The sequence below is a fragment of the Boleophthalmus pectinirostris genome, unplaced genomic scaffold (genome assembly GCF_026225935.1).
Source record: "Boleophthalmus pectinirostris isolate CB_2022bp ecotype Guang Dong unplaced genomic scaffold, ASM2622593v1 HiC_scaffold_2, whole genome shotgun sequence".
NCBI lineage: Eukaryota > Metazoa > Chordata > Actinopteri > Gobiiformes > Gobiidae > Boleophthalmus > Boleophthalmus pectinirostris.
In genome coordinates this window covers 37,690,445-37,715,341 of record NW_026571152.1, presented here as the reverse complement: position 1 = coordinate 37,715,341, position 24,897 = coordinate 37,690,445, and the positions used below count along the sequence as shown (strand labels likewise).

The following is a 24,897-nucleotide window of genomic DNA, read 5'->3' as shown; positions in this document are numbered from 1 at the left end:
CATAAGGGTGTGTTGTTGTTCAGTTGTAGGGAGTATTATCTGTTACATAAGGGTGAGTCATTGTACAGTTGTAGGGAGTATTATCTGTTACATAAGGGCGAGTTACATGAGGGTGAGTTGTTGTACGGTTGTAGGGAGTATTATCTGTTACACAAGGGTGAGTTGTTGTACAGTTGTAGGGAGTATTATCTGTTACATAAGGGCGAGTTACATGAGGGTGAGTTGTTGTACGGTTGTAGGGAGTATTATCTGTTACACAAGGGTGAGTTGTTGTACAGTTGTAGGGAGTATTATGTGTTACATGAGGGTGAGTTGTTGTACACTTGTAGGGAGTATTATTTGTTACACAGGGGCGAGTTGTTGTACAGTTGTAGGGAGTATTATATTTTACATAAAGGTGAGTTTTTAAGGTGGAACGAAGTGTTTTCTGTTCGAGGTAAGAACACACCGTAAATAATGCGCCGAATTTCCGTGTTTAAACATTGGCGAATCCAACAAAATAACGCGGCCAGGTACGTTTTTGACGAATACATTTTTGAGGAAACGGCATTTTAACACCGACCGGAAGACGGCGTCACACGGGCCCTTTAATGTCGTACATTTGAAACACGGCGTAATCTGTTTGAATCGAGGAAATAGCGAATGTAAACGGAACCGCTTCTATATAAACGTGTCGAGGGCGCAGCGTCGAGCCAGTCGGTCGGAATACGCACGAACAAGAGTAAGCAGAAGTTTAATGAATGAGTAATTTCTTATACAATCTGCCTCTCTGTTTTGATTTTCGACGAGGACCTCATCCAAATGTATTGATTAATGTCAGTATTCTGTTTTATGTCTTTCCACTGATGCACAAACACATAAAGCAAATGTCACGAGCATCTGGGACTCGTGTGTGGCCACTTATCCCGCAGTTATCCCTCTTGGCTGAGAATGAGAGTATAGGAAGGCAACAAATTATAAACAGCGCATTTTGCAAACATGTTTCTCGCGTACACTACAGAGGAATGAGGAGGGGGGCGCTGTGTATGATTTACCGTGGCAGATGGTCACGCAGGTGCCGTCGCTTCCAACTTCAAACTATATTTCAAAAAACTTTTCAAAGGTGGTTTTCGCTCCGGAGCTTCAGAGTCAAGGTGAAAAAAAAGTAGGAATGTTGCAGGGGAATTTGAGCTGAGCTAGAATTTTGAATACGGGTTTAGTCCTGGTTTTGTCCTGGTCTAGTCCTGTCGAAGTCCTGGTTTAGTCCTGGTTCAGTTTGGGTTTATTCCTGGTCTAGCCTGGTTTAGTCCTGGTTTAGTCCTGGTCTAGTTCTGGTTTAGTCCAGGTTTAGTTCAGGTTTAATCCAGGTTTAGTTCTGGTCTTGCCCTGGTCTAGTTCTGGTCTAGTTTTGGTCTGGTTCTGGTCTAGTCCTGGTCTAGTCCTGGTCTAGTTCTGGTCTAGTTCTGGTCTAGTCCTGGTTTAGTCCTGGTTTAGTCCTGGTTTAGTCCTGGTTTAGTCCTGGTCTAGTTCTGGTTTAGTCCAGGTTTAGTTCAGGTTTAATCCAGGTTTAGTTCTGGTCTTGCCCTGGTCTAGTTCTGGTCTAGTTTTGGTCTGGTTCTGGTCTAGTCCTGGTCTAGTCCTGGTCTAGTTCTGGTCTAGTCCTGGTTCAGTCCTGGTTCAGTCCTGGTTCAGTTTGGGTTTATTCCTGGTCTAATCCTAGCCTAGTGCTGGTTTAGTTCTGGTTTAGTCCTGGTCTATTTCTGGTCTAATCCTGGTTCAGTTTGGGTTTATTCCTGATCTAGTCCTGGTCTAGGCTTAGTTTAGTCCTGGTTTAGTTCGTGTTTAGTCCTGTTTCAGTCCTGGTTTACTGCTGGTCTAGTCCTGGTTCATTTTGGGTTTATGTTTTGTCTAGTTCTGGTTTAGACCTGCAGAAGTCCTGGTTTAGTCCTGGTTTAGTTCTGGTTCATTTTGGGTTTATTCCTGGTTCAGTCCTGGTTTAGTCCTGATCTAGTGCTGGTTTTGTTCTGGTTCAATCCTGGTCTAGTCCTTTTCTAGGACTAGTTTAGTTCTGGTTTAGTTCTGGTTTAATCCCGATTCAGTCATCATTTACTCCTGGTCCAGTCCTGATTCAGTCTTGGTTTAGTTCTAGTCTAGTCCTGGTTTAGTCCTGATTTAGTCCTGGTCTAGTTGTGATTCAGTCCTGGTTTAGCCATGGTCCAGGATTGGTTCCATCCAGGTTTAGTCCTGGTCTAAACATGGCCTAGTCTTAGACCAGGACTGAACCTATTCTGAATCAGTCATTATTTACTCCTGGTTCAGTCCTGGTTCAGTCTTGGTTTAGTTCTAGTCTAGTCCTGGTTTAGTCCTGGTTTAGCCCTGGTCTTGTGTTGGTTCAGTTCAGGTTTATTCCTGGTCTAGTCCTGGTTTTAGTCCCGGTGGGTATCATTTTGAAGTCATAAAACAAACTTCAAACTATATTTCAAAAACTTTTCAAAGCTGATTTTTGCTTCAGTCAAGGTGAAAGCAGGAATGTTGCAGAGAATTTGATCCAAACTAGAATTTTCAGAGTGATAAGAATTGAATATTGCATGGCCCACTCATGGCACAACGTTTTCAAACTTTTATAAAACTACCAGTCAGATTTAAAGGTCTCATGTTACTCTATTTTCTGATCTCTGTTATAATGATTTTTCCTCATCACAAACAGACCTGGAGTTGTTTTGTTTCAGTCACAAATGTTTAACACACAAACATCTCCACTATGAATCTAGTGAAGACGTTTGGAGAATTTCCGATCTCGAACTAAAGGAAAAAGGAAGATTTTAACTTGCGATAACAAAATTATAACACGACTTTAAGCTCACAAGAGTCAATTTTGCGTAATATAAGTAGGACACATATTTTTGTTACTTTTATAGTATGTGTATATGAAATTTTAATATTTTGCTCATATCAGTTTCAGTTTGGGTTTATTCCTGGTCTTTTCCTGGCCTTGTTCTGGTCTAGGACTAGTTTAGTCCTGGTTTAGTTCTGGTTTAGTCCTAATTCAGTTCTGGTCTAGTTCTGGTCTAGTCCTGGTTTAGCCCTGGTCTAGACCTGAACCAACACGAGTCTAGTGTTGGTTCAGTCCTGGCTTAGTTTTGGTTTAGTTCTGGTTCAGTCCTGGCCTAGTCCTGGTCTAGTCCTGGTCTAGTCCTGGTCTAGTCCTGGCCTAGCATTGGTTCAGTCCTGGTCTAGTCCTGGTTTAGTCCTGGTTTAGTCTTGGTTTAGTCTTGGTTTAGCCCTGGTCTAGCGTTGGTTCAGTCCTGGTCTAGTCCTGTTTAAACCCTAGTCTAGTTCTGGTTTAGCACTGGTCTAGTCCTGGTTTAGCCCTGTTCTAGTGTTGGTTCAGTCCTGGCCTAGTTCTTGTCTAGTCCTGGTCTAGTCCTGGTCTAGTTTTATTTTAGCCCTGGTCTAGTCCTGGTTTAGTCCTGGCCTCGCGTTGGTTCAGTCCTGGTCTAGTCCTGGTTTAGTCTTGGTTTAGCGTTGGTTCAGTCCTGGCCTAGTCCTGTTTAAACCCTAGTCTAGTCCTGGTTTAGCCCTGTTCTAGTGTTGGTTCAGTCCTGGCCTAGTTCTTGTCTAGTCCTGGTCTAGTCCTGGTCTAGTTTTATTTTAGCCCTGGTCTAGTCCTGGTTTAGTCCTTGTGTTGGTCCAGTCCTGCCCTAGTTCTAATCTAGTCTTAGTTTATTCCTGGTCTAGTGTAGGTTTAGTCTTGACCTAGTTCTGGTTTTGCCCTGGTCTAGTGTTGGTTCAATCCTGGCTTAGTTTGATTTAGTCCTGGTCTAGTCCTAGTTTAACCCTATCCTAGTGTTGGTTCAGTCCTAGTTGAGTTCTGGTTCAGTCTTGGTCTAGTCCTGGTTTAGCCCTTGTCTAGTGTTTCTCTCAGTCCTAGTTCAGTTCTGGTTAAGTCTTGGCCTAGTTCTGGTTTAGTCCTGATCTTATTCTGATTTAGTCCTGGTCTAGTCCTAGTTTAGCTCTCGTCTAGTGTTGTTTTGGTCCTGGTTTAGTCCTGGTCTAGAGTTGGTTCAGTCCTAGTTCAGTTTTAGTTTAGTCCTAGTCTAGTCCTGGTTTAGTCCTGGCCTAGTTCTGGTTTAGCCCTCTTCAAGTGTTGGTTTAGTCCTGGTTTAGCCCTGGTCTAGTGTTGGTTTAATCCTGGTCTAGTTCTGGTTTAGTTCTGGTCTAGTCCTGGCCTAGATCTGGTTTAGACTTGGGCCAATTCTGTTTCAGACTTGGTCTAGTTCTGGTTTCGTCCTGGTGTAGTCCTGGTTTAACCCTTGTCTAGTGTTGGTTCAGTCTTAGTTCAGTTCTGGTTTAGTCCTGGTTTAGCCCTGGTCTAGTGTTGGTTTAATCCTGGTCTAGTTCTGGTTTAGTTCTGGTCTAGTCCTGGCCTAGATCTGGTTTAGACTTGGGCCAGTTCTGTTTCAGACTTGGTCTAGTTCTGGTTTCGTCCTGGTCTAGTCCTGGTTTAACCCTTGTCTAGTGTTGGTTTAGTCTTAGCTCAGTTCTGGTTTAGTCCTGGTCTGGTCCTGTAGAAGTCCTGGTCTAGTCCTGGTTTAGTCCTGGCCTAGATCTGGTTTAGAATTGGGCTTGTTCTGGTTTAGTTCTGGCCTAATTCTGGTTTAGTCCTGGTTCAGTTCTGGGGTTAGCCCTGGTCTAGTGTTGGTTCAGTCCTGGCTTAGTTCTGGTATAGTCCGGGATCTTGTCCTGGTCTGCCCAAGGTCTAGTGTTGTCTCAGTCTTAGTTCAGTTCTGATTTAGTCCTGGTCTAGTCCTGTAGAAGTTCTGGTTCAGTTTGGGTTTATTCCTGGTCTTGCACTGGTTTAGTCCTGGTGTAGTCCTGGTTCAGTTCAGGTTTAGTCCTGGTGTAGTCCTGGTTCAGTTCAGGTTTAGTCCTGGTCTAGTCCTGGTCTAGTCCTGTAGAAGTTCTGGTTCAGTTTGGGTTTATTCCTGGTCTTGCACTGGTTTAGTCCTGGTGTAGTCCTGGTTCAGTTCAGGTTTAGTCCTGGTGTAGTCCTGGTTCAGTTCAGGTTTAGTCCTGGTCTAGTCCTGGTCTAGTCCTGTAGAAGTTCTGGTTCAGTTTGGGTTTATTCCTGGTCTTGCACTGGTTTAGTCCTGGTGTAGTCCTGGTTCAGTTCAGGTTTAGTCCTGGTCTAGTCCTGGTCTAGTCCTGGTCTAGTCCTGGTCTAGTCCTGGTCTAGTCCTGTAGAAGTTCTGGTTCAGTTTGGGTTTATTCCTGGTCTTGCACTGGTTTAGTCCTGGTGTAGTCCTGGTTCAGTTCAGGTTTAGTCCTGGTCTAGTCCTGCTTCAGTAACATTGACTCTTGTGACTTTTTGTGTAACATAGAACCTTAAAACCATATTTCCGTCGCGTGTACAGAACATGTCAGAGAAATTTAAATATTTTGCTCGTATCGTTTTTGTGTCAAATGAAGCATGTGGCTCTGACTTCACTTTTTTCTGATGTAATCAAACAAATACACTGCGCAAACTTTTACGACAGTACACAGCAGGACGCTAACAAATAAACCACAGAGCAGAGAGAAGCGCGTCTCTCCAGCTGTGCCGTATTGGAATGGGCATTTTATGTTTGGGATAATGGCTGCTGTTGGTAACTTATCAATCTCAATACACACAAATAACAAGGCAGTTAGTGTCTATAGGATAAATCTGGGCAATGAGTGGTGTAATTTCCAGATGGGATGAAAACGAGCCAACGCTATAACAGGACGCGTGGTATAGAACACCGCCAAGGTCTACAGGAGAGCTACGGCTATCAAAAAAAAAAAAAAATCTAGAAAAAGAATCTGCACATTATTTTATAGTCAGATAGGCCCGACAGAGCTCACAGACAGAATTCATTTGGTTTCTTCCCCCCCGACATGCTGCTGGCTCATCACATTTGTTAAAAAATGTTAAATGCTTTACATTTTTTTTTAAAGAAAAGAAAAAAGTAAACACATTATCTGGTGCTGAGGAGGTAAAATGATTAAAAAAGCAAAATAAAGAAGGAAACAGCAGGAGCAAGCATGAACTCTATATTTTCATATACCGTATTTTTCAGACTATAAGTTAAGGTGACCAAACGTCCGTTCTTCCCCAGACATGTCCGTTTTTTGCATCCTGTCCTGGGCGTCCGGGTTTTTTTTTTTTTTTTTTTTAAGTGGTGGAAATGTCTGGGTTTTCATGACCGTTCATTGGGGGCATTAAACTGAGCATCTCTCATAGCGTCTGTGACTCAAAAGGAGCGAGACACAAACAGTGTGTCAGTCTGCAACATACCGAAGCACAAATGTGCATTTAACAATGACTTGTACAAGAAATTCTCCGTTTCCTGTCCCGGTCGGGATAAGTGGGAGCTGTCTGCTTGTCTTCATGGAGATATTATTGTTGCTCATTGACTCCCATTACCAGTTGTGGTTTCCCTTTTTTTTTTTTTTCAAACTGGACAATAGAGAAACACACAACTATCAGCACATGACAGTAAAACTTTGCAGCAGCAAAATAGCATTACTTTTGTTGAGAGATTAGAAAAAATTAGACTTTTTGGGAGAGTGGTTCAGTGTATGTTTGCCAGCTGTTTTGAGTGACCTTTTTTACATCAATATTTTTTGTTTTTTCCCCTCAGGTTTTCTCGCTGTTGATTATTGCCATTGGGGTGTATGCAAAAATCCAGAAAGCAACAGGTTTGTATGAAAAATATTAATTTGCATCTACCCATAGACTGTATAAAGAGGTGAGTGTGACATCACCCGTAGTGTTTGGCTCCAATCAAATGAAGCTCATCAAGGCTGGTAGTTACAGGAGAGTATTTAGAGCAAAGTTTCACATTATGTGAGTATCGTACCAAACCAAAGAGCCAATTAGGAGCGAGGCTGTTGAAGGTAATGTCCCTTCTTAGGAACTCTGTCAATCAAACCTGTTGCTAACGCTAGCGGGAGCAACCTCAGAGAAAGAAGGAACCTGATTTGTCTGTAATAATATTTGTATCTTCATTTACAAACAAAATAGTGAAATGTAGATTGGGTTAAAACGGGTGCTTTCACACCGACAGGTTGCTTGGAAATCCAGAATATCTCTGTATTTATTATACAGATCCATATCAGCGATGGTACAGCGATGAGTCTGGATTTTTCCAGGTAAACCGACAGCAGTCGGTTCACCAAAATGTTCCATTCGAACCAAAAGCTCTTAGTTTGTTTCATTTTCATTGGTGTGAAAGCATCAGTCGCACTCAGATCCACACTAAATCAAGCGGACCAAGACCTCAAAAAACAGAGGTGGTCTCAGTCCGCTTGACTCCACACCAAACGTCAAACTCTGGTGCAGTCCTTCTGGTTGTTACGACCCAGAAACATGAGTCTCAACATATTTATCAAAGGACACGGAGACCAAATTAAAGGTTAGAGTTCTTTTTTTTTCTTCTTGGTGTAGTGATGGTTTTAACCCCAAAAAGAAACCCTACCCGTGTCCAAACCAAAAAGTAACAACAGAAAGGTGGACCTGATGAGCCGGCCAAAAAGAACAGAAGGGTGCGACACCGGGCCAACCCTATACAGAGCCGTAGGAGCCGGTGCCAGCACCCGTAACTAAAGACCAAAAAAGCCCAACAACCTAAACCCAACAAAAAAGTGAAAACAGGACAACCGGTCCCACTAGGTCAAAACAAAAGGATAACGGCTAACAAAAAGCTACCCAATCCATGGAGCAGGGGAGCCAGCAGGGCGGCTCCCGGCGCGAGGCGTGTGCGCTCCGGTACCTGCAGCGGCGGCAGACGAGGAGGAGGAGAGAGCGAGAGAGAGAGAGAGAGAGAGAGGCGGCGCCGGGCTCGCGCATTTAAGGCCTCCTGCCGGAAATGAGTACAAAAAAGAACACAAAAACATAACTAACTTACAAAAACAAAACTAGGCGGAAATGCATATGAAAAATATAAACAAGAAAAAGAAAACATGTTTGGGGACCTTTTGGCTTTTCCCTAACACTGGTATGAACGCTAACTCGGGTCCAAACAATAGACAGTAGGTCCAAACGAACTATTCGAAATGCATCATGGGAGGACAGGCTCAGACTCCTGAATTGAGTGTGTGCCTGGTTAAGGGGTGTGAAGGGGCCCGGGGTTGGGTCCGGACGCCTGCCCTACAGCTGCCGGTCTGTAGGTTTGCAAGTCCGAGCTCCCCTGGTCTGGAGAGGCAGAGGCTGGCTTCTGCTTGGGGGGGAAGGCTCCGTGAAAAGGCCACTGAGCGAGAGGGTACGTTGCTTGCGAGAGGCTGTAGGGCTGGAAGAGCCTCAGCTTCCCTGAGCCACGTGCAGTCGACCTCGCTCTGAGCAGGAGCCTTGGATATATGTCAAATGGATCAATTTTGGTTCATTTGCAGGTGTGAAAGTGAACCACACTGGAGTCTATATGATACATGGGCCCGGTCAAGCAGAAGTAAACAGCAAGGCCAAAAATTCAAGTTAATGCATCTGATATAAAAATGTATTGAACAGATACATATGTACTCTAGTTTATGAAACTGTTGACCTTTTTTCTGTACCATTTTTGGTTCTAAAGTTACATACGTTTTAAACAGACCATGTATGAAACATGGAACAAAAATTATTTCCAAAATTTCAAAGACCTGCAAATCATATAAATAAACTGATGCATTTCATCATATCTTGTTATTCAGTCTTTGAACTGTTGATGATGGTACATGATTTTTTTTTTTTTATGTATTTAAAATGATAAAAATTTGCTTGGAAGGACTGACATATTTCCTTTCATTTTGAAGTAATATTAAAGTGTTCGGAAGAAAAAAGCTGAGAAATTATGCAAAATCATGCACCTTCTTCTTGTTTGCACAACTTTCCCTCTGTTACCATGACCTTTCTTAATAAAAAAATCTCATTACTCAAAAAGTAAGAGGTTTTTCAACCTAATCTTGTACCATATGGTAGAAAACTATATGAAGCAAATATTCAAACCAGTTTGTTAAGGATATGTAAGTGAGAACCAAGAGTTATCACTGTTTGTATTTATTGCCCAAAAAGTGCTGCATATTTCATTCCCTCCGTTACCGACATGAGTTTTTTAAATTTTTTGTCAACAACTTGAAAGAATATCACAGGTTTAACTTGACCCTGTTGGAGTGTAACTCTTTCCTACATTCTGATACTTTACTTATTTCAATAGTCCCTCTAGTTTCTGAATAAGAGACATTTGAATGTAAAAAATCTGCCCGTTTCCCTCCGTTACCACTTGACCTTTACCAAATAATCAAACTAACGGTATAAAAGTGCCCTAAGACCAAAATGTTGAGCCTGACAGCAGTAGTTACAGAGAGAGGCAACGATTTGTCAACGTAAAGTGATTTGAACCCAGAGTCAATGGAGCCAGAAGCGCGTCCATGCTCACTTCTTATTTACTATGTCCATTTTTATAAACAGTCTATGCATCTATCATGACTTTCAAACAAGCTCTAAATTAGCAGGTACGATAACATTCTGAGCAGTTTCCTTCTTTATTTTCCCCCAGACACGGTTCGGGACACGTTCCTCATTGACCCCGCTGTGATCCTGATCGTGGTGGGCGTCGTCATGTTCTTCATCACCTTCTGTGGCTGCATCGGCGCACTCAGAGAGAACATACGCCTCCTCAAGACCGTAAAACTCATCACGCTGTTAATATACGGCTCTATTTCATCTGTCACAAATGAATCATGAGAGAAAATCTGTTTTATTTTATTTCTCAGTTCTCTTTCAGTCTGACACTGGTCTTCGTCATTCAGCTGGTGATCGCCGTTCTTGGCTTCTTCTACTCAGATCAGGTATGTGTCATCGGCGTAGACGGTGTAAAGAAGTGGACTAAGTGAGTGTGATGTGGCCCACAGCGTTTGGTTCCGGTTAAATGAAACTCACAGTTGTCACGTTTACATGAGAGCTTTAATTCCAAATAAAAATAATAATTCTGATTTTAAAGCCGGTAACAACAGGAGCGAGAAAAGAAGGCCTGCTACTGTAAATTATCGTTAATTATTACCGTTACAGGCGCCATTTTGAGGACTTTTCTCTTTGACATGTAATTAGAATGTGTATGAGTTTTACCCATTTAAAAAATATGATGTTCTGCTATGGCAACGGTCCAAATTTCTCATTATTCTGAAATTCATGGATACTTTGCAGATTCAGTCCCACTTCAGTCCTGATTCAGTCCTGGTTTAGTTCTGGTTTAGTCATGGTTTAGTCCTGGTTTAGTCATGGTTTAGTCCTGGTTCGGCCCTCTTTCAGTCCTGGTTTAGTCCTCGTTCAATCCTGCTTTAGTCCTGGTTTAGTCCTGGTTCGATCCTGGTTCAGTCCTGGTTCAGTCCTGGTTTAGTCCTGATTCAGTCCTGGTTTAGTTCTGGTTTAGACCTGGTGTTTAGTCATGGTTCAGTCTTGGGTTAGTCCTGGTTTAAACTACTACAGTCTTGGTTTAGTCATGGTTTAGTCCAACTTCAGTCCTGTTTCAGTCTTGGTTCAGTCTTGGTTCAGTCCTGGTTCAGTCCTGGTTCAGTCCTGATTTAGTCCTCCTCTTGTCCTGATTTAGTCATGGTTTAGTCCTGGTCTAGTCCTGGTTCAGCCCTGGTTCAACCCTGGTTCAATCCTGGTTTAGTCCTGGTTTAGTCATGGTTTAGTCCTGGTTCGGCCCTCTTTCAGTCCTGGTTTAGTCCTCGTTCAATCCTGCTTTAGTCCTGGTTTGGTTCTGGTTCGATCCTGGTTCAGTCCTGGTTTAGTCCTGGTTCAATCCTGCTTTAGTCCTGGTTTAGCCCTGGTTTAGTCCTGGTTTAATCCTGGTTCAATCCTGGTTCAATCCTGATTCAGTCCTGGTTTAATCCTGGTTTAGTCCTGGTTCAGCCCTGGTTCAGCCCTGGTTTAGACCTGGTTCAGCCCTGGTTTAGACCTGGTTCAGCCCTGGTTGAGACCTGGTTTAGTCCTGGTTTAGTCCTGGTTCAGCCCTGGTTCAGCCCTGGTTTAGACCTGGTTTAGACCTGGTTCAGCCCTGGTTTAGACCTGGTTCAGCCCTGGTTCAGCCCTGGTTCAGTCCTGGTTTAGACCTGGTTTAGACCTGGTTCAGTTCTGGTTCAGCCCTGTAAGACCATGTAAACACTTAACTTCAGAATGAAACTTAATTCTGAAGTGAGTGGTTGGTTTATTCTGATTTTAAAGCCGAATTAATTAATTTATTCCTCTATCATGTAAATATTTATTCTTCTTAAAAATAATTCCGGTCGTTCAGAGCATGCTCGTTGGGTCGCCCTTTGATCCGGCTCGACCAAGTCCTGGCTTCAGACTTTCATCCACGTCTCTTTGGATTTGTGAAGTAGAGCAGCCGTTGACTCAGTTTGTCTTCTTCTTCCCTTCTCCTCCTCAGCCGACAGACGTAAAGCGCGATGAGAGAATTCTCCAGCTGCTGCGCAATTATCATCAGAACCGCTGCGATAAAAGTTTAGATCATGTTTGTGTCCGTGGCGTAACGACAAACCGAGACGACAGAAAAGCCAGTAGCAGCTGAAGTGTGCGTTTTCTTCCGGTCGACGTAAATACTTTGGTGTCTTTGTCCAATCAGAACACTTCCCCACCCCCAGACGAATTAAATAAAGACAATTTAACGAGTTTTCCATGTAAACCTCAATTCAGAATTATTATTTCCATGTAAACTCGAAGGAGAATATTTTAATTCTGAACCATTTAATTCAGAAAAATTAATTTGGAATAAAAAAAAACATCACATAAACGTGGCCAATGCCAGCGGTTACAGGGGCGAATTTGGAGCCAAGTTCCAAATTAGAATAGGATGATTTTTATGGACAAAGCAGCGAAATAAAAACACCAGGATCGTGTAGAGCGAGTTAAGTCAATGGGAGCCAGGATCAGGAGCTGAAAGTGCCAGAATACTAACTTCCTATTTGGACCAGACTAGCGTGGGCATTACTATGATCATTGCTTGCACTTTCACTTCATGTTTCCCTTTGTGTCGCCCTCTGCTGGCAACAGTGGAGAATAGAATATGGTTAAAATGATTAAAAGGGCCAGATTAGCCAGTTATTAGTGCACAAAGTTAAGTATGGAGTAAGAAAGCTTTCAGAAATATTTATGTGCAGCATATATGAGCATAAAGGATAGAAATCTGTGCATAGTTGGTTGTAGCTGAGCATAAAATAAATATTCGTAAATTCTTGAATGAGTCCAGTCAGTCGTACATAAATTGCGTTGTCCATCAGAATACGAATTGAAAAGTTACAACATCATTTTCATTTCGTGATTATAATTCTTTTACGATGACGCTTTCTTCAGTACGAATACGACTTTACTGTCACTTCACAGGCATTATTTAGAAGAAGAAACATCGATTGAGATGCCGGACTTTTGTGCCACATATGGACTGAACCAGGACTAAACCAGGACTAAACCAGGCCTGATCCCAGGACTAACCCAGGAGGACTGAACTAGGACTGAACCAGGATTAAACCAGGTCTAAACCAGGTCTAAACCAGGTCTAAACCAGGACTGAACCAGGACTAAACCAGGTCTAAACCAGGTCTAAACCAGGTCTAAACCAGGTCTAAACCAAGTCTAAACTAGGTCTGAACCAGGTCTGAACCAGGACTAAACCAGGTATAAACCAGGTCTGAACCAGGTCTGAACGAGGACTAAACCAGGTCTAAACCAGGTCTGAACCTGAACCAGGTCTGAACCAGGTCTAAACCAGGTCTAAACCAGGACTAAACCAGGACTAAAAACCAGGTCTAAACCAGGTCTAAACCAGGTCTAAACCAGGTCTAAACCAGGACTGAACCAGGACTAAACCAGGACTGATCCCAGGACTGATTATAGGAATAACCAGGACTAAACCAGGACTAAACCAAACAATGTTTCTTGACTGTAATTCTTGATGTCGTAACTTTTCAACTGATGGATAAAATACACACAACCCACTTTACGTACGACTGGACTCATTCGAGAGTTTAAGAATATTTATTTTATGCTCAACTATAGACAAATATGCACAGATTTCTTTCTATCCTATGTACACGAATATTTCTGAAAGCTTTCTTCCTCCATAGTTAAGCATCAAAATGACATTTACAAATTTACAATGGTGATAGGCATTCAGGTCATCACATTTTTAGTGTTTCAGCTCTTAAATCCCTTGGCGAGCTGTTCGGAAGTGAGTGGAGAGCTACAAGTTGAAGTATCAATTAGTTCAGTCATACTTGTAAGTTCAGTCATATTTGGTTTTAAGTTTTCTCCCACTGTACCTCATCCAGCGCAGAGGCCCCCGGAGGTATTGATTCTTATTCAGTCTTGGAGATAATTGTCGCAATGTGCATGTAATGAGGCGTTTCTGTAAGACTCCTGGGACTGTCTCTGAGTATATGACACACTTTTATATTGAGTGGATTTGTGAATTTAAAACCGAGCTGTGGTTTGTTATGAAGCACAGTTGTGATGTGTGATACGGGATATGGATTCAGCTTCTTGTTACAGTTACAGGCACCATTTTAGGACTTTTCTCTTGTAATTAGAATGTGTATGAGTTTTACCCACGCAAAAGATATTCTGTTTGAAATTGGTAATCACTATGGCAACGGTCCAAATTTCTCATCATTCTGAAACCCATGAATAGTTTGCAGATTCAGTCCTGATTCAGTCCTGGTTTAGTTCTGATTTAGTTCTGATTTAGTCCTGGTTTAGTCCTGGTTCAGTTCTGGTTTAGTCCTGATGGTTTAGTCCTGATTCAGTACTGGTTCAGTCCTGTTTCAGTCCTGTTTCAGTCCTGGTTTAGTCCTGGTTTAGTCCTGGATTAGTTAAGGTTTAGTCCTGGTTCAATCCTGTTTTATTCCTGGTTTGTTCTGGTGGTTTAGTCCTGATTCAGTCCTAGTTCTGTCCAGGTTCAAATCTGGTTCAGTCTTTGTTTAGTCCTGGTTTAGTCCTGGTTTAGTCCTGGTTTAGACCTGGTTCAATCCTGCTTTAGTCCTGGTTTAGTCCTGGTGGTTTAGTCCTGGTTTAGTCCTGGTTCAGTCCTGATTCAGTCCTGGTTCAGTCCTGGTTCAGTAATGGTTCAGTAATGGTTCAGTCCTGGTTCAGTCCTGGTTCAGTCCTGGTTTAGTCCTATTTCTTTCCTGATTTAGTCCAGGTTCAGTCCTGATTTAGTCCTCTTTTAGTCCTACTTCAGTCCTGGTTTAGTCCTGGTGGTTTAGTCCTGGTTTAGTCCTGGTGGTTTAGTCCTGGTTCAGTCCTGGTTTAGTCCTGGTTCAGTCCTGGTTCAGTCCTGGTTCAGTCCTGGTTCAGTCCTGGTTTAGACCTGGTTTAGTCCTGGTTTATATCTGATTTAGTCCTGGTTCATTCCTCTTTCAGTCTTGGTTCAGTCCTCGTTCAGTCCTGGTTTAGTCCTGTTTTAGTCCTGGTTCAGTCCCGGTTAAGCCCTTAATGTGCGCTTCGTGTCACAGTTGTATCCGCTGAACTTTCCACCACACAGATTCATGTAGAACACCCCCCAGCGTTTCAGAATTTGCACAGACATCGTTTAGTGTCACTTCTCCAAACAGCTCTTCATAAAAACACACACGACATGTTTGCGGAGCTTTCAACGTCTACTACTTAAAAACGGATTCCGGTGAAGTGATATTACGCGTATGATTAGCCGCGGGCCCGTGCGGCGAGCAGAGTGCGACGGCAACAACTGGAGCGAGGAGAGAAGGCCTGCTACTGTAAATTATCCCAGCCTATTTCATTTGGAAAAGCTACAAATGTTAGTCATAATCGTCGTGTGCACTCAATGTAACAGTGTTATTACAGAAAATTGACATGGCCTCTGATGCGCAATGTTTAGAGGCGTACTTCGGGATGGAAAACAAAAACAGGCTGTACCGTGAACCGCGGGGAAATGGGCGACAGAACAGGAGGGCATTAAAAATATGACGTACGAAGCTAATGTGTGAGTAGCGAAGCCAAAACACGTGAAATTTCGCTTTTTTATTATTGCATTTTGGCCTTTTGGTTTTCTTTTCACGCAGAGTCGCTACTTATAACTCCTCTGTTTGTCTGCTGTGGTGTAATTGCGATAAAGACAACATATAATAATTTAACTGATACTATGCGGAACATTTTATCAGTAGAGATATGTGTACTGCAGTTACCATGGTGACACAATGCATACATTAGCAAACACAGACAAAAAAGTTTTTTATTGAAGATTTTTAACATTAACAGACAAGAGTGCATTGTATTGGATAGTGCTATTACAGGAATGACAGTAATACAGGAGGCAAGTACTACGAAGTGTGACTGAAGCTTTCACACCAACATATACAATGATTAAGTGAATAAAATTGATAGTAGTGTTTGATAAATTAAATAGATATGCAATGTAAATTAATACAAAATAACAAAATCAACAACAACAATGACCTCGATGACAACACTGACAACGACAACACTGACGACGATGACAACAACACTGACAACAACATGACGACGACAACATTGACGACGATGACAACAACACTGACGACGACAACACTGACGACGATGACAACAACACTGACGACGATGACACTGACGACGACAACACTGACGACGATGACAACAACACTGACGACGACAACACTGACGACGATGACAACAACACTGACGACGACAACACTGACGACGATGACAACACTGACGACGACAACATTGACGACGATGACAACAACATGACGACGACAACACTGACGACGATGACAACATTGACGACGATGACAACAACACTGACGACGACAACATTGACGACGATGACAACAACACTGACGACGACAACATTGACGACGATGACAACAACACTGACGACAACAACATTGACGACGATGACAACATTGACGATGACAACAACATTGACGATGACAACAATTGACGATGACAACATTGACGATGATGACAACATTGGCGACGACAACAATGGCGACTACAACAATGACAGCGACAACAATGATGACGACAACAGTGATGACTATGATAACAGTGATGACAACAACAATGACGTCAATGACGATGACGACGACGACGACGACAACATTGACGACGATGACAACAACATTGGCGACGACAACAATGACAGCGACAACAATGATGACGACAACAGTGACAAGGACGATAACAGTGATGACAACAACAATGACGTCAATGACAATGACGACGACAACAATGATGACAACAATGACGACGACAACATTGATGAGAACGACATTGACGACAATGACACTGACGATGACAACAACGACTATGACGACAATAACGACGATGACAATGGCAACGATGATGACAACGACAATAACGGTGACAACGACGACAACTGAAAACTTGAGAATACAAAATGGATGCACACAAAAACATTTTCAGTACAAGCATTCATCCATCATTCACTTATTCAAAAAAGGTGTTTTCATTTTTCATTAATATCTTTACAAACCTCTCCACAGATCTGACCTGTCACTCCTGTCACCTAGTTGTCTTCATGGATTCATTGTCTTCATAAATACGTTTAATGCTACACTGTGGAACATTTCAGGCAAACAAATAAGTTATGCAGACAAGCTTCTTTTCTCAAGCAGAAAACGCTCCACCTTATGATGTGATGTCATGTGCTGCACTGTGTTTTTAAACTCCATACACCTTGGATGGTTTCAGCCCTGGAATTTCCGATTTCCGTAAACGGTAGCTCTTAACTTGAAAACTACAGCTTCATGACATCACAAGGTGGGGCAGACCTTTTTGATCTTCGGAGATCTAGACTGAGTAATAAAAAAGGATTGCTCAAACATGTTAAATTGAAACAAAACTCATGTCCAGGTATGTTTTTGTGCGATAACTCCATTATAACATGTCTTAAAGTTCAAGTCTGGGTCCTTTACAGCGTGGGACCTGGATGACACATGCAGTTTCTAAGAGCTATACCTTTCCGTGTTCATTTTCCAGAGGCCACGTAATGGTCCTTTGTTGGATTATATAGGGCTCCTGCGTGCACAAGGTCGAGGCTTTTTTGTCATCGTAGTCATACGCTGCTGCCTGTGTCTACTCCTGCAGAGAGCTGGAGGCTATAGGTATAAATTCATATGGAGTGAACGTTGTGTTAAGTATAACTAGCTGCATAAAAAGGAACTCCGCCATATGTCATTTACTGTTAGAAAACTTTAGGTATATGAGAGAGTGCACTTCGTGGACTTCATGACCTTTTATTAATAAGTAAAACGATATGCTTTAGTTTACACCACAAGTTGTTTGTTTTGCACATTAGGTAAGCTTGAATGCACCGTGTACTGTAATTAAATATGTCCTATAATTACGCAAAATTGACTTTTGTGAGCTTTAACACCGTTATAATGTTCCTCACCATTATAACCTCCTCAAAAACAGACCTGGAGTTGTGTTTTGTTTCATTCACACGTCTGAGTAACTCTTTATTATTACTGTTTACATCTCCAACGCTCAAAATGTATAACAAGACTTTTGCGCCGCAAATGGACTGAACCAGGACTAAACCAGGTCCAGGACCAGACCGGAACCAGACCAGGACTGAGACCAGCACTGAGACTGGGACCAGACCGGGACTGAGTTTGGGACCAGACCGGGAATTGAGACCGGGACTTGAGACCGGGACTTGAGACTGGGACTGGGACCGGGACTTGAGATCGGGACTTGAGACCGGGACTTGAGACCGAGACCTGAGACCGAGACCAGGACTTGAGACCAGGACTCCAGACTAAGACCAGACTGGGACCAGACTGGGACCCGGACTTGAGACCTGGACTTGAGACCGGGACTTGAGACTGGGACTTGAGACCGGGACATGAGACCAGGACCAGGCCAGGACTGAAAACAGTTTCGTCCTGGTTTAGTCCTGGGATCAGTCCTGGTTTAGTCCTGGTTTAGTCCTGGTTTAGTCCTGGTTTAGTCCTGGTTCAGTCTTGGTTCAGTCTGTATGCAGTTTTTTCCATTATTCATTTAAACAAAATCGAAAACTGAAAAAACAAATCGTTGTCTGTTTTTTCATTTTGGTTTTGGAGAAAAATAATGAAGAAAATTGTTGTTTTTTCATTTTCTTATTTTTGGTTTTATATTGAAAAACAAATGAACAAATGATACACAGATTAAAATATGGACACCTGGGACATTTCTTGTATAAAACTGGGACAAATCACTGGTTTTGGATAAATCTGCTGGGACAGGGGACACAGGGCTGAAAACTGGGACTATTCCGGGTAAACTGGGATGTCTGGTCACCCCTACCCCACCTCTTTATGTCTGTACCTTTCGTAAATATAAATATTTTTACCCTGTTATTTTTTGTAAATTATGAATTAAAATATATATAACAAAAAAGAAACAAACAAGTGAATCATGAAAGAGGTGTAAATAAGTTATGAATGGATTGAGTGCATAATAATATTCTTAATTATGCGCTCTTTTCACAGTTTTATTATTACCAACCACCCAGAACCCGCGGGTGTCTCACTTTTTTAATTCGCAAATCTGGTCACCCTACAGTACTGTCTCCTCTCTGCTACAGCGACACGACTGCGACAACCCCGGAGCCTCATTTCCACCGCTAAATGACTCAAACCGGAGCCAAATGTTCAATTTCAGCCTCCATCCCCTTAAGTCGCTAATGACACAGCGAGGTGTGACGGCGGATTAGCCACAAGCTAACTAGCATAACAACAAACCAACGGGGAACAACCAACTCGAAGTCTAAATGCTAATATTCTAACAAGCACAGATGGAAAAACAAAGTATTTTGACAGTATTTATAAGTATAACCCAGGTACCACATGAACCGCACGCAAACGCCCGGAGCCAAACGCGAGCTCAAGTTCATTTGGAGCGTAATGAAATTTCAAAGTTCATCTGCTCATGATGCACACAGCGTGGCTCGATTAGCATACATTATGTGTGAACGCCGCCTGTAGACCCCTGGCCCCACTTGTTTTGGAGAATATGAAATTAAACAGATTTGCATTTAACACTCTCTCTAGATGTGTCTTTATAAAGAACGCCGGATATTAACGCACAAACAGGGTGAGCAGATGCCCCTGTTTACAAGGGACAGTCCCAGTTTTGAGCCCCGTGTCCCCTGTCCCTGCAGATTTATACAAAAACAGTGTTAAGTCCCGGTTTTATAGGAGAAATGTCCCAAGTGTCCCTATTTTTGACCAATTTGATCTAAACCAGGACTAAAATAAGACTAAACCAGGACTACATCAGGACTAAAACAGGACTATCAGAAATTTTTGATTAATCTGATCCTCACCAATGGTAAAAAGAAGCATAAATTGGCATTTGTTTAGCCAAAATACAAAAAACAGTGTTTGCAATTTTTTTTTGCTTTATAGTTATTTTCAGTGACAGAAGCCCCTCAGATTATGGTTGCTTTCACACTGCTAGTTTGGTTATTTGGTCCGTACCACGCAATAAAATTGTTCTTCTGTATCATATAGACTCCAGTGTGGTCCTTTCACACCTGCAAACAAAACAAAATTGGTCTGATTGACGTACATCCAAGGCTCCTGCGCCCAGCGGGTCTGACTGCACGTGGCAGTCAGAGTGTCTCCTGCATGACAGACCTCTCAGAAGTGAGGCCAAGACGCACAGTCTCGCCCAGTGGCCTTCCCACAGAGCCCCTCCGTGGGGCTCTGTCCCCCTGGTTTTAAGTCTCGTCTTAGGCATCGCGAGCTGGAGCTGGCCCTCGGACCTCAAAGTGTGCACAGGGGTGTAAATTTGGAGGAGGTCCAAGACATACTGTGAGGCCAGTCCATTCAAAGCTTTGAAAACAAACAATTAAATCCACTTACATTTCAAAGAACATTCACACAGACAGTGGCTCCCTCTTTTCTGCTTCACTCAAGGAAAAACTCTAAAACTAAAACACAACACTACGCATGCCAGTCCATCTTTCCCACAATAATTTACCTTCTTTATAAAAGAAACATAGATATTTATATAACTCAACTCAACTCTAAAACGAACTTGAAGCTAGTGCAATGACAGTACGGACAGATTAGGCCAGGTCCTCAATTCAGGATGGTGGAAATTGAGGACTGTGGGTGAGGGTCTGAGCCTGCCCTCCCATGGTGCATTTGGAGTAGTTGGTTTGGACCTACTGTCTACGGTTTGGACCCGAGTTCGAGTTGATACCAGAAGGACCGCACCAGAGTTTGGCATTTGGTGTGGAGTCAAGCGGATCGAGACCGCCTCTTTTTTGAGATCTAGGCCCGCTTGATCAGAGTGGAACTGATGCTTTCACACCAATGAAAGCAAACTAAAACTAAGAGCTTTTGGTTGGAATGAAACGTTTGGTGTGCACCAGCTTCTGTCGGTGTGAAAGCGCCCTATGACTGACACGAGAATCCACAATGTTACACGCTCTTTTCACAGTTGTATTTATGCCAACCATCCCAACCCGGGTGTGTCCATGTTTTGAATTTTGAAAACCTGGCCATCCTAAACACAAAGCTTCATTAGTCCAGCAAAGGTGTGTCATTTTACAACAACAAATGCAAACCGAACATAGCAACAACAACCTCTGGAATACACTTTGGCTTCAGTCTGTGTTGCATTATTATTCAATCACTTCACTGCATTTCATTTATATTTCTTCAGGGCTTTTGTTTATGTGGCTCGATTAGAGAAGATGAAAATTACCCCATTATAATAACAAATGGTTAGAGTAATTATCCGGTGCAGCTCAAATAAACCTCTGTGTGCTTCCAGTATTGATCCTAAAGGAGTTTATTATCACAGCAGTGTTGTGGTAATAGGACACCTCCCAAATATCTGTTCAGACAGTAAACATACATCACTATTATGAATTCATATTTTAGATTGCTTGTGTAGTGTGTAATTTAAACATTATTTTAGCTCGCGTCACGTGTCCAGTAAATATGAGGCTTGCAATAATGGCCATCATGTGTATAAACCGTAGACTGTAGTGTAAATATAAATGGAGATGTCGAACCTGCTGACCGCCGCGTTTCGAATAGGAAATGAGCATTAAATCCAACAAAATTTCTTATTATTTGGAGGTGCATTTTGTGTTTTTTCTGGTTCCAGTTCACGTTCTATTAAAAAAAAAAAAACGTCACCTTTCTCTCTGACTGCTGCTTTCAGAATCATCATTTTTGGTCTTAAAATGTTCGTATTAACCCGCTCTACATGATCCTGGTGTTTTTATTTTGCTGTTTCCTCGAGGTCACTCCAACTTAGCCAGGCTGGTGCCACCTAGTGTCTCCGCTCAGTTTCGTTTTTCTCCAGCGACTAGTTCAGGAATCGGAATACACTAAACGATTTGTAAGAATCCTGGAAGTTGTAGATCGTGCACTGGCCAATCAGCAAAGAGCTGAACCAACCTGAGGCCCTGTCCACACTAGTATGTATTCGAGTCATTTTCGTTGTGGATGCAGTGTTCGTCCACACTAATCCGATTGAAAACGGCTCCAGAGACAGAACGATCCGGTGCTGCCAGCTCCCACGAATTCATCAAAGTACGGATCTGATCTGGCACTGTGTGGACGCCTGAAAACGCCGATACGCTGACGTAGGTCTATGCACCGCAAAGTAATTCACCGCCAAAACGCTAAGAGTCTAGAATATATGTCCATTCATATATACGATCTGTGTGTACGACCTGCAGACGTATAATCTCTGAAAAGTTTCACATGAACCATCTCCAACGTGATAGAAGCACAGAACAGACTCACCATCAGCAGAACATCCCTCTGTCACAGAAACGAACACTCATATTCCACTGAGTCGTGTCCTTTAGTCCGACAGAAGCTGAACCGCATCAATGCACAATAGCGATCAGTTTATGCAAATAAGCCATGCGGTTTTAAGTTTCCTTTCTGTAAAACATAAACAAATATGCTCAAAGATGTGTGGACTTACGGACACAGAAACAACGTGTCTGGACGCAGATCGTTGATACGGTGATATGCGGATTTATTTAATTGTAAACGTAGTCTGAGTTGCGATAGCAGACTGCATACGCTATCCTCCTTTGGACTTCCTTTGTCAAATATAAACTTAGCATTTTTTTAAATTGCACCTTAAATTGGCAAGTTCATCTCACAGAAACGACAATGATCCTTGACAGACATGTACACTCATTCGGCGAATTACATACGTCACGACCAAATAGCAGCAATTGGTTAAATAAAAAATTTACCGGCCTACCGTTGAGCGAAAGAATCCTAATGCAGACAGTTTCCACGAATTGAAAAAGTCCAGCATCTCGATTGATGTTTCTTCTGCTCAATAAATAATGCCTGTGAAGTGATGAAGTATTTTGGACAGTCGCGTCGCATCTGTGTAGCGTAATCATAAATTTTCATTTTGTGATTGTAATTTTGATGTTGTAACTTTTCAATTTGCATTCTGATGCAAAAAAGACACACAATATATTTTATGTACGACTGGACTCATTTGACAGTTTACCAATATTTATTTTATGCTCAACTACAGCCAAATATGCTCTGATTTCCCAAATATGCACAGATTTCTAACTTATGCACACAAATATGTTTGAAAGCTTTCTTATTCCATATATAAACATTATTACAGACAAATTAGGCGTCTTCTTTCCCCAAGGTCACTCCAGTGAGCATCAACAACAGGTTGGATTGGGCACAGGGGGCACTACCTTCAACAACCTCACTTAGGCTACGTTCAGACTGCAGCCTGAAGTGACCCAAATCCGATTTTTTGGCTTCTATGTGACCTGTATCCGATCTTTTATTGACAGTCTGAATGACACAGATCCCAATTTTTTCAAATGCGACCCAGGCCACTTGGATATGTGGTCCTGAAACCGATACATATCCGATCTTTTGACATGCGACTTCAGTGTGAACGGCCAAAGCGCATTCATCCAACCTACACATTATCAACAAGCCACAAACTATTCTGCGATGAAGTAGGTGAAAATTGTTAATGAACTCCGTGTCACTGAAGCAAAGCACATCGCCACTCACCACTCTTGGCTACGTTTGCGCATCCACACGTTCCTTTCAACGGACGTCGCTACCGCTGCCCCACAAAACACCACGACCAAAAACCTCGTCCTTCTCCTTCTCAATCTCCTCTTTAAAACAAGTAAGGTCGTTTTCACACCGCTAGTTCGATTATTTGGTCCGCACCAGGCAATAAAATTGTTATTATGTAGCAAATACACTCCAGTGTGGTCCGCGTTCACACCGGCAAACGAACCAAAACTGGTTCGATTCACGTGTCTCTGTTTCCCCGGTAAAACAGCGATACTCCAGTTATCAACTCCGATGTTCCTGTTAATACCACGGGCCATCCTCATCTCAAATTATCACCATGAACTCATAAAACAGCAACATGTAGAACTTTGTACAAACTCACCGCATCAGCCCAGAGTTCGGGTAACAGCAGCAGCCAACAGCTCCTCAGGACGGGGCTGGGGTCTGGTTCTTGGTCTGTTACAAGCTCGTTGGTCAGATGGTCCGGAGGCTTCATCCTCCATGTGCTGGTTCCAAACGGTGGCGAGCAAGACCAGTGCTTGATGGACTGAGTCCGAGCAGGTACGTTCAGTCGTCTGCGCGCTGTTTCCGTGCGGGAAAAGCAAGAATGCGCTGTGGACTACAGGTCCGGGCGCGCTGCTCCGGTTCTCCGCGCTCAAGAACCACGGCTGGTTCCAAGGTGGTACAGCATCCGGACAGAAGCGTGAGTCCAGTTTGGTTTGTTATATGTTGTTCTGAGCGTCCGTCCTCCGCGCATTTGGTTCTTCCCGGGGAAAGCGCTTCCTCAAGTCGAGGCTCCCCGCTCCAGCTCCTCTGAGCCCGGCCTGAACAGGAGCTGCCCCCGCTGGTTCGGGACTATGGTTTGGATCTAGTCCGACTGTATTTCTCACACTAGGCTAAAAACAGGGACTTTTTAAAGTTATATCAATTGAATGGGCGATTGCCTATTGCCATAAAATTATTTGGTTAATTAAAGCCTAAAATAACAAATGTTGGTTGCTGTGTGATCACGGGGAACACCGGGTCGTCTCTGTGCGTGTAGGTCCCGAACAGGGGTACGCACCCCCAATTTTGACTCACTCTGGAGCCACACGTTCGCACACTGATACTTGCTCTGATCTTCGTGTGTTACGTTCTCTGTTTTGGCCATTGTTGGTAAAATGATTCGAAAATGAATCGCGGCTGCGTCTGGACAACAACCTGTTACTGCGCTGGAGTCGTACAGCGCGTCATTTCAGGCAGAGGAGACGCGTGTCCCTCCCATGATGCATTTCGAATAGTCCGTTTGTCCATACTGTCTATGGTTTGGACCCGGGTTCGCGTTCACACCAGAGGAACCGCACCAAAGTTGGTCATTTGGTGCGGATTCAAGCGAACCGAGACCACCTCTTTTTTGCGGTCTCGGTCCGCTTGATTTGGTTCGGGTCCGAGTCCGATTGACGCTTTCACACCAACGCAAACGAACCGAACTAACCACTTTTGGTTCGAATGGACCGTTTGGTGCGCACCAAATACTGTCAGTGTGAAAACACCCTAAGTTGTTCATGTTTTGGCTCCAGTACAAGAGGAACTTTAAAATCGCCAGGTGCTCAATGCTCGCGTCCATGTTTGGACAACTTCCGTAAACACAGAGCACGCTCGCTGCGGTTGACGTCGTCGTGTCTCCAGTGCACATGCGGGACACTTTCAGGTTGTTTAACGTTCACACTGGAGTCACATACAAGTCGCATTTAATTGGAAATGTGAACGACCTCGCAGAAACATCGGATTTCACAAAAAAATCTGAATTGAGCGTTAAGCCCTGCAGTCTGAACGTAGCCTTAGATTGCCTCTTTGGTTGCTTTG

General features: G+C 43.0%; 1 protein-coding gene across 1 annotated transcript in view; it reads left to right on the top strand.

Annotated features, from left to right (window-relative positions):
* Positions 1–24,897, top strand: part of tspan33b (tetraspanin 33b) — a 100,596-nt gene that overhangs the window by 36,883 nt on the left and 38,816 nt on the right. The window contains exons 2-4 of the mRNA XM_055156002.1: positions 6,642–6,699; positions 9,531–9,658; positions 9,748–9,822. Of these exons, the coding sequence (XP_055011977.1) occupies positions 6,642–6,699; positions 9,531–9,658; positions 9,748–9,822 (261 nt within the window). The remainder of the gene's footprint in view (positions 1–6,641; positions 6,700–9,530; positions 9,659–9,747; positions 9,823–24,897) is intronic.